Raw genomic sequence first — 9,492 nt, forward strand, 5'->3', positions numbered from 1 at the left:
GATGAGTGGTACCCGGTGGGGTCTTCTGCTGTTGTAGCCCATCCGCCTCAAGGTTGTGTGTGTTGTGGCTTCACAAATGCTTTGCTGCAGACCTCGGTTGTAACGAGTGGTTATTTCCGTCAAAGTTGCTCTTCTGTCAGCTTGAATCAGTCGGCCCATGACCTCTGACCTCTAGCATCAACAAGGCATTTTCTCCCACAGGACTGCCGCATACTGGATGTTTTTCCCTTTTCACACCATTCTTTGTAAACCCTAGAAATGGTTGTGCGTGAAAATCCCAGTAACTGAGCAGATTGTGAAATACTCAGACCGGCCCGTCTGGCACCAACAACCATGCCACGCTCAAAATGTCTTAAATCCCCTTTCTTTCCCATTCCGACATTCAGTGTGGAGTTCAGGAGATTGTCTTGACCAGGACCACACCCCTAAATGCATTGAAGCAACTGCCATGTGATTGGTTGATTAGATAATTGCATTAAACAGGTGTTCCTAATAATCCTTTAGATGAGTGTAAGTGTTGAAGTGTGAGAGCACATGCTCTGGTGTTCTTTTTATTGTCCATTGTGTACTAATAGTAATTGGCGTTTTTTGCAATCCAGGCGGATTTCGAGCTACGGCTTTTCCAGATCCGAGGCGAGCATGCGGAGGTGGTGTCCCGGCTGGAGTCGGTCATCGGGCGGATGCAGCACGAGCACACGTGTACCTCCGTACAGGAGCGCGGCGAACTGCAGGAGGTGTGTGTCTCCACCCAAGACCACCTGCCGGCCAAAAGCTTCCGCAATGTGTGTGTCCAGACTGACCGCGAGACCTTCATCAAAACCCCTGAGGGTGAGGACACAAGAGCGCTGAACACCAGCTCCAGCCTGCCCAAAAAACTGAACCTGGACTCCATCAGCCAGAGTTTGGGTGTGAGCCCAGGACCTCCTCCTCCACCTCCTCTTCCAGGTAGCTCCGCCCCCCTTCCGCCGCCACCTCCTCCTCCGCCATTACCTGGGCTCGCACCTGCCCCGCCCCCACCTCCTCCCCTTCCGGGAGCACATGCTCCGCCCCCACCGCCACCCCTCCCCGGAGCTCCTCCTCCTCCTCCGCCCCCACCTGGTCTACCCGGAGCTCCTCCTCCTCCTCCGCCCCCACCTGGTTTACCTGGAGCCCCTCCTCCTCCTCCAATGCCGGGCTTTGGCGGCCCTCCTCCTCCACCTCCCGCTTTCGGCTGGTCAGGATTCGGACAGGCGGCTGAGAAAGCGCCACGTAAGCCTACGGTGGAACCGGCCTGCCCCATGAAACCGCTTTACTGGAACCGCATTCAGATTCAGGACAACAAGTAAGTCCCAGACACCAGACACAAGAAATGTATGACTTTTTATTTCTTCTGTGAAACACAAGCAATATTTTAAAAAAGTGTTTTTTTTATTCTATAAAAATATTCACGGCCTTCAGTTTTTTGAAAGTCAATGGGTTCTAATGTTGTTTGCTTTCCAGCGTTCTTCAAAAAATCTAAATGGTTTCCTTGAGAAACTTTGCGTTTGCTCCCAAAACTTTTACGTTCAAGAAACTTTGCGTTCGAGAAACTTTGCGTTCGTTCACTTAACTTTTGTGTTCCCCTGAGAAACTTTGCGTTCGAGAAACTTTTGCGTTCCCCTGAGAAACTTTGTGTTCGAGAAACTTTTGCGTTCCCCTGAGAAACTTTCAATTGCTCCCAAAACTTTTGCGTTCCCCTGAGAAACTTTTGCATTCTCCTGAGAAACTTTTGCGTTCCCCTGAGAAACGTTGCGTTCCCCTGAGAAACGTTGCGTCGGCTCCCAAAACTTTAGTATTCCCCTGAGAAACTTTGCATTCGAGAAACTTTTGCGTTCCCCTGAGAAACTTTGCGTTCGCTCCCAAAACTTTTGTGTTCCCCTGAGAAACTTTGCATTCGAGAAACTTTTGCGTTCCCCTGAGAAACTTTGCGTTCGCTCCCAAAACTTTTGTGTTCCCCTGAGAAACTTTGCATTCGCTCCTAAAACTTAAGCGTTCTCCTGAGAAACTTTACATTCGAGAAACTTTGCGTCTGCTCCCAAAACTTTTGCGTTCCCTTGAGAAACTTTGCGTTCGCTCCCAAAACTTTTGCGCTCCCCTGAGAAACTTTGCGCTCCCCTGAGAAACTTTGCATCTGTTCCCAAAACTTGTGCGTTCCCCTGAGAAACTTTGCGCTCCCCTGAGAAACTTTGCGTTCGCTCCCAAAACTTTTGCGCTCCCCTGAGAAACTTTGCGTTCCCCTGAGAAACTTTGCGCTCCCCTGAGAAACTTTGCATCTGTTCCCAAAACTTGTGCGTTCCCCTGAGAAACTTTGCGCTCCCCTGAGAAACTTTGCGTTCGCTCCCAAAACTTTTGCGCTCCCCTGAGAAACTTTGCGTTCCCCTGAGAAACTTTGCGTTCCCCTGAGAAACTTTGCGTCTGCTCCCAAAACTTTTGCGTTCCCTTGAGAAACTTTGCGTTCGCTCCCAAAACTTGTGCGTTCCCCTGAGAAACTTTGCGCTCCCCTGAGAAACTTTGCGTTCGCTCCCAAAACTTTTGCGCTCCCCTGAGAAACTTTGCGTTCCCCTGAGAAACTTTGCGTTCCCCTGAGAAACTTTGCGTCTGCTCCCAAAACTTTTGCGTTCCCTTGAGAAACTTTGCGTTCGCTCCCAAAACTTGTGCGTTCCCCTGAGAAACTTTGCGTTCGCTCCCAAAACATTTGCGCTCCCCTGAGAAACTTTGCGTTCCCCTGAGAAACTTTGCGTTCCCCTGAGAAACTTTGCGTTCCCCTGAGAAACTTTGGGTCTGCTCCCAAAACTTTTGCTTTCCCCTGAGAAACTTTGCGCTCCCCTGAGAAACTTTGCGTTCGCTCCCAAAACTTTTGCGTTCCCCTGAGAAACTTTGCATCCGTTCCCAAAACTTTTGCTTTCCCCTGAGAAACTTTGCGTTCCCCTGAGAAACTTTGCGTCTGCTCCCAAAACTTTTGCGTTCCCCTGAGAAACTTTGCATCCGTTCCCAAAACTTTTGCGCTCCCCTGAGAAACTTTGCGTTCGCTCCCAAAACTTTTGCGTTCCCCTGAGAAACTTTGCATCCGTTCCCAAAACTTTTGTGCTCCCCTGAGAAACGTCTCAGGTTACTTGCGTAACCTATGTTCTCTGAGTAGGGAACGAGACGCTGCGTCACTTTAATGACGTAATGGGACGCCCTCTGGGTGTGCCGATTGTCTGAAGCCCTTATAGAATCACGCCAATTGATTGGCTGATGGCGCGCACGTCGCCCCACCTGACGTAGTCACCTATATTAGCGCTCGCGCGCGCCATCTGCTCCTCAGATTTCTCTGCCGAAAAGGAAAGCCTGTCGGCAGCGCGAAGAGCTTGGCAGCGTACGCAGCGTCTCGTTCCCTACTCAGAGAACATAGGTTACGCAAGTAACCTGAGACGTTCTCTTTCATAGGTTCACTCGACGCTGCGTCACTTTAATGACGTAATGGGAACGATATACCAAACACGCCAAGCTAAAGCGCTGCCGTATCTGGCTCAAAGAACACCAGATAACCTACATGACTAGGTTAAGCAGACAGGACATGCGAACCCGGAGCCATGTCGAGATCCAAACTATAGAATCTCACAAAAGTGTGCGGAGAGGACCAACCTGCCGCCACACAAATATCTTCCAAAAGAGCCCCTCTAAAAAGTGCTTGAGAGGAAGCCACACCTCTGGTAGAATGCGCTCTAATATCAAGAGGTGAAGGTAAACCACGCACCTCATAAGCTAAGGAAATAGCCTCTGTCACCCAATGGGAAACCCTTTGCTTCGAAGCGGCAAGCCCGCGGCGGCCAGCACCGAAGCATACCAACAGCTGGTTAGATCTCCTCCAGCTGTCTGAACGGTCAACATAACACTTCAACGCTCGAACTGGGCAGAGCAAATGAAGTTTCTCGTCTTCCTCCGAGTCAAACGGAGGGGGGTGAAAGGAGTGAAGAGTAATAACCTGAGAGCGAAATGACGTGGACAAAACTTTGGGCACATAACCTGGCCTAGGTCTTAAAGTAACCTTGACTAAGCCAGGGGCAAAATCCATACAGGTCCCACTAACAGAGAGAGCCTGTAGATCGCCCACTCGTTTCAAAGAAGATAGAGCTAACAAAAGAGCAACTTTGAGAGTCAGAATTCGCTCAGGAGCTGACTCCAAAGGCTCAAATGGAGCCAAAGTTAGCCCTTCAAGGACCACGGAGAGGTCCCAAGAGGGAATACCAGGGGAGCGTGCCGGTCTCAGGCGCCTAACCCCTCGCATGAAAGATGAAACCAGTCTATGCTTGCCTAGCGGGATTTCGTCCGACTCCCTACCGGCAGCTATAGCTGCGACATAGACCCGAAGGGTGGTGGCCGCTGCTCCAGCAGCAAATTTCTCCTGCAGGAACTCCAGAACTGAACCAACCGGGCAGTTAACTGGATCCGCTGCATGAGTCGAGCACCACGACTCAAAGACCCTCCACTTGGAGGAATAGAGCTTCCTTGTGGAGGGGGCTCTCGCATTAGCAATGATCTCCTGAACGTCTGCAGAAAGACCAGCGTTTAGTATCGTTGGCCCTTGATGGGCCATACCCACAACTTCCAAATCTCCGGGTGAGGGTGCCAAATCCTGCCCTGAAGTTGTGTCAAAAGGTCCTTCCTGACCGGTATCTCCCATGGGGAGGAGTCCAGGAGGAGAACCATCTCCGAGAACCAAGTCTGGGATGGCCAGTGTGGAGCCACCAGCAGGAGGCTGGCCCCACTCTCCCTTACTCTGTACAGAACCGCCGGAATCAGCTTGATGGGCGGGAACGCATAGAGTTTCAGATTGGGCCATGGATGCGCGAACGCATCTATCCCCAACGGGGCCGGAGAGCTCAGAGAAAACCAGAGCCGACACTGGGACGACTCCTTCGAGGCAAAGAGGTCCACTTCCGCTTTCCCGAACATCTCCCAAATCTGTGACACAGTTTGAGGGTTCAGCATCCATTCCCCTGACCGGAGCTTCTGTCTCGACAGATAATCTGCAGCGAGGTTCAAGACTCCGGGTACATGGACTGCTCTCAGGGACAAAAACTTGTCCTGAGACCACAGGAGGAGTCGGCGCGCATGCCTGTCCAGGGTGCGCGACCGTGATCCTCCCTGGCGATTTACGTGAGACACCACTGCCATATTGTCGGTCCTGACAATGACATGATGCCCCCTGAGTGAGGGGAGAAAATGCTGAAGGGCCAGGGATACCGCTCTCAACTCCAGGCAATTTATGTGCCAGGAGAGAACTTCCCCCTCCCAGATCCCCATAGCTGGTCTGCCCTCGAATACCGCACCCCAGCCGGTAAGAGAGGCGTCCGTCGTAACCATTTGGCGACGGAAAACAGCCCCCATCTTGACCCCTTTCTGAAGAAAAAGAGGGTCCCGCCACATTGATAGGGCACGAAAGCAGCCGCGTGACACCTTCAATAGGCGAAGGGCCGATCCTGTTGACCGAGCCCCTGAGCGTTTCATCCACCAGAGGAAGGGCCTCATATGGAGCAGTCCCAGGGGAAGCACCGGGGAAGCTGCGGCCATGAGACCCAGGAGCCTGCGACACGTACCCACAGAAACATGATGGCCTAGCCTGAAGCGGACCAAGCATGTTGTGATACTGGAAATCCGAGCAGGGGCCAAACGGGCCTGCATCGGAACGGAGTCAAGACGAACACCTAAGAAGGTGGTCTGCTGAGCCGGAGTAAGAACGCTCTTGTCTGTGTTCACTCTCAAGCCAAGAGATTGAACGTGTCGAAGAACGACATCTCTGTGATGACAGGCTAACTCCCTGGAGTGGGCCAAAATGAGCCAGTCGTCCAGGTAATTGAGAATACGGATGCCCTGGAGCCTCAGCGGGGCCAGAGCAGCATCCATACACTTCGTGAACGTCCTTGGTGCCAGGGCAAGGCCGAAGGGAAGGACTTTGTATTGATAAGCCTTCCCTTTGAAGGCGAACCTGAGAAACTTCCTGTGTCGTCTGACAACCTGAATATGGAAGTAAGCATCTCTCAGGTCTATAGTGACAAACCAGTCCTCCGCACGTATCTGAGACAAGATAGTCTTTAGCGTTAGCATCTTGAACTTCCCTTTGTAGAGGGCGAAGTTCAGGCGGCGGAGGTCCAGGATGGGACGCAGACCGCCGTCTTTCTTCGGAACAAGGAAATAACGGCTGAAGAAGCCACATTTCTCCTCTGTTGCCGGAACTTCCTCTATTGCCCCCTTTAGGAGGAGAGAAGAGAGCTCTTGTTGTAGCACAGAAGCCTGAGAGGCGCTGTTTACTACCGTCTGAGCGACCCCGTCGAAGCGAGGAGGGTTGCGACAGAACTGAAGCGTGTAGCCTGACTGAATCGTGCGGAGGACCCAGGATGATATCCCTGGCAAAAGTTTCCACTCGAGGAGGAAATTTGACAAAGTGGGAGGTATGATGAGGTGCGGTGGACATACCTGAGTTGGGGTGTCGAGCTGGACCTCTGAGGGGGGTGTGGCCATCCGCAGAGGAGAGCACGTGGCGTCCTGGCGCGGAGTAGGCAGTGGAAGGCTGGGCCGCTCTGGTTCCCGGAGAAGACCGGATGTGTCTCCGTCTGGACGAGCGGCGGATGGTGAGCCAATCAGACGTGAGGGGAGAAAGCAGAGAGCGTCTCCTTCCTCCAGCGCCGGAAAAGGCGAGGATATATTCGGTTCTGTATTCCGAAGCGCGCTGGGCGGCGGAAATGACAGAGCTGGATAGGGAGAGCTGGTGGGGGGCGGGCAGAAACGCTTGCGCGGTCTGACCCAGCCCCGGTCGTGAACTGCAGCTCCCCTTTTTCTGACCGGAGGGTCAGGAGCGACTCGAAGTGGCCGAAGCAGAAGGTTTGCTGGGCCGCTTTGGGTCGATGCGTTTGTGAGGACGTTGACGGGGAAATGGACGACCGCGAGCTCCCCAGACCGTGGTGGGTGGAGGATAACTCTGGTCGCTCCTCCGGGCGGTAAACTCTCTTTTGAAAGAGGGGCGATCTCTGGACTGAGAGGGGGAGGGGGAAGGAGCGTCCCTCGCTCTCCTCGGCATGAACTGCTTAAGAGCGGCAGACTGGGATTTTGCAGATCTAAACTTCTCAACCACAGTGTTAACCGCCTCCCCAAACAATCCGGACTGGGAAATCGGAGCGTCCATAAGGAAAACTTTCTCCTTATCGCGAATCTCAGTGAGATTAAGCCATAAGTGGCGCTCCGCCGCCACCGCGCCCGCCATAGAGCGCCCTACAGCGCGAGCTGTGTGTTTAGTTGCTCGTAACGCCAAATCCGTGGCTTTACGAAGCTCCTTTACAGCTTCCGGCGTCAAACCGGTGCCCTCGTCCATTTCCTTCAGTACATCCGCCTGATATGCCTGGAGAATGGCCATAGTATGAAGGGCCATGCCAGCCTGACCAGCCGCCATGTAGGATTTTCCAATCAGGGCAGAAGTGGTCCTGCACGGCTTAGTGGGAAGAAGGGGGCGGGACTTCCATGAGGGAGCTGAAGATGGCGCGAGGTGAGTGGCCAGCGTGTCCTCAACCGCGGGAATAGCGGAATAGCCCTGTTCCTCAAAACCCACGAGGTTAGTGAAATCAGCGGCTGCCGCGTTAGTTAGGCGGGCTGAGAACGGCTGCTTCCAGGATCTAGAAATCTCACTGTGTAGATCACTGAAAAATGGTAGCTTCCTCCGCGGAGGCCTAGAATTAGGGCCGCTGAGGAATCTCTCATCCAACCGAGAAGATTGAGCTTCGCGGGGTTCATCCGGCCACTCGATCGCGAGCTTCTGTGTAGCGCGCGCGAGTACATCCACGAGCTCGTCATACGCCGCTGATGGCCGCGCTTCCTGGCCGCTTGGCGGGAGAGCGTCGTCAGTATTTGCAGCACCGAAATCCTCGGAGTCGGATGCTGCAGTGAAAATGACATCCTCCAGTCCGAAGGAAACCGCATCGCGTGCCTCCGGGCTGGGACAGAGATAATCGTGCGAGTATTCCACAGGCGGAGTCCCGCGCACATGCTCGGGGGAGAGAGGGAGAGAAAGGGCGAGGCCCGTCTGCTCGCACTCCACATCCTCGAGCTCTACATCCGAACCCCAGGTCGCGGATCCAAGAGAGGCCTGCGCGGCCTCGGGAGCGCGACGGGGAAAAACGGATGACTCCCTCTCAAAAACCGCGAGCCTCGAGCGGAGGGTTTTGAGAAGGAGGTTATCGCAGTATTTACAGTTAGAGAACCCCTGAACCGCGTCGCGTGCGTGTGGAAATCCCAGACATTTAACACACTTACTGTGGGGATCGTCGATCGCGATGAAGCGAGTGCACGGCGGTGGGCAACGTCGGAATTCCATAGCACTTCACCACAAGGAGAACAAAGTTCCACAATCCGCGGTCGCTGAAGTGCTGAGGTAAATATCGACTGTTTTTGGGCCAGAAAAATCGATAACCGAAGGGCATGAAATGGCCGCTTCGTGAAGGCAGAGAAATCTGAGGAGCAGATGGCGCGCGCGAGCGCTAATATAGGTGACTACGTCAGGTGGGGCGACGTGCGCGCCATCAGCCAATCAATTGGCGTGATTCTATAAGGGCTTCAGACAATCGGCACACCCAGAGGGCGTCCCATTACGTCATTAAAGTGACGCAGCGTCGAGTGAACCTATGAAAGAGAACTTTGCGTTCCCCTGAGAAACTTTGCGTCTGCTCCCAAAACTTTTGCGTTCCTCATCTGCTCATCTGAAGGACACAGAAGTTTGGAGGTCTGGAGCTCTGGACTCTGCAGAAAGTTGGCGTCTTCTGTGACCCTCAGCATGTGCTGACCCCGCTCTGTGGCTGAGTTGCTGTTGTTCCCAATCGCTTCCACTTTGTTATAATCCCACTTACAGTTGAGCGTGGAATATTTAGTATAATATTTGGACTTATTGCACAGGTGTCCACCGATCGCTTGAGTTCTCTGAGCTCCTGAGAGCGACCCATTCTCTCACTAATGTGTGTAGAAGCGTCTGCAGGCCTAGAGCTTGATTTATACACCTGTGGCCATGAAGGGGTTGAACACCTGTATCAGGCTGTATTATCCCAAATAAGTGTTTATTCATTTATTTATTTATTTTAAGTCTCCCTCGTACACCATCGCCTGTTGCTCGTGTTTCTCAGCAATGGCAGAAACCAAATAATTCTCATCCATAATACTGAGAGAATCGTTCAAAAACACTTCAGAGTTTGAGTCTCATCAATGTCAGTGTCTTTATATTCAGCCCCAGCACAGAACGACCTCAGAAAGCAGAAACAAACGCTAATACTGTTTGCCTCAGTACCAGACTGCAACACATCCCATCTGTTCCTCCACCGGTGTTATTTTAAGAGCATTTGTTCTCATCACTGCTGTGTGTGTGTGTGTTTTACAGTAATAACACACTCTGGAGTTCGCTGGAAGAGCCCGATATCATAAACGCCAAAGAGTTTGAGGATCTGTTCGCTAAAG

The 9,492-nt window shown here is 52.8% G+C and overlaps 1 protein-coding gene across 2 annotated transcripts in view; it reads left to right on the forward strand.

Annotated features, from left to right (window-relative positions):
• Nucleotides 1-9,492, forward strand: part of LOC307136191 (formin) — a 178,715-nt gene that overhangs the window by 73,783 nt on the left and 95,440 nt on the right. For both annotated transcript variants that reach the window (XM_079832981.1, XM_079832980.1), the window contains 2 exons: nt 600-1,321; nt 9,416-9,492. The exon at nt 9,416-9,492 is cut by the window's right edge and continues 65 nt beyond it. In XM_079832981.1, the coding sequence (XP_079689107.1) occupies nt 600-1,321; nt 9,416-9,492 (799 nt within the window). The remainder of the gene's footprint in view (nt 1-599; nt 1,322-9,415) is intronic.

Source organism: Gobio gobio (assembly GCF_949357685.1).
Source record: "Gobio gobio genome assembly, chromosome: 13".
In the NCBI taxonomy this organism is placed as follows: Eukaryota; Metazoa; Chordata; class Actinopteri; order Cypriniformes; family Gobionidae; genus Gobio; species Gobio gobio.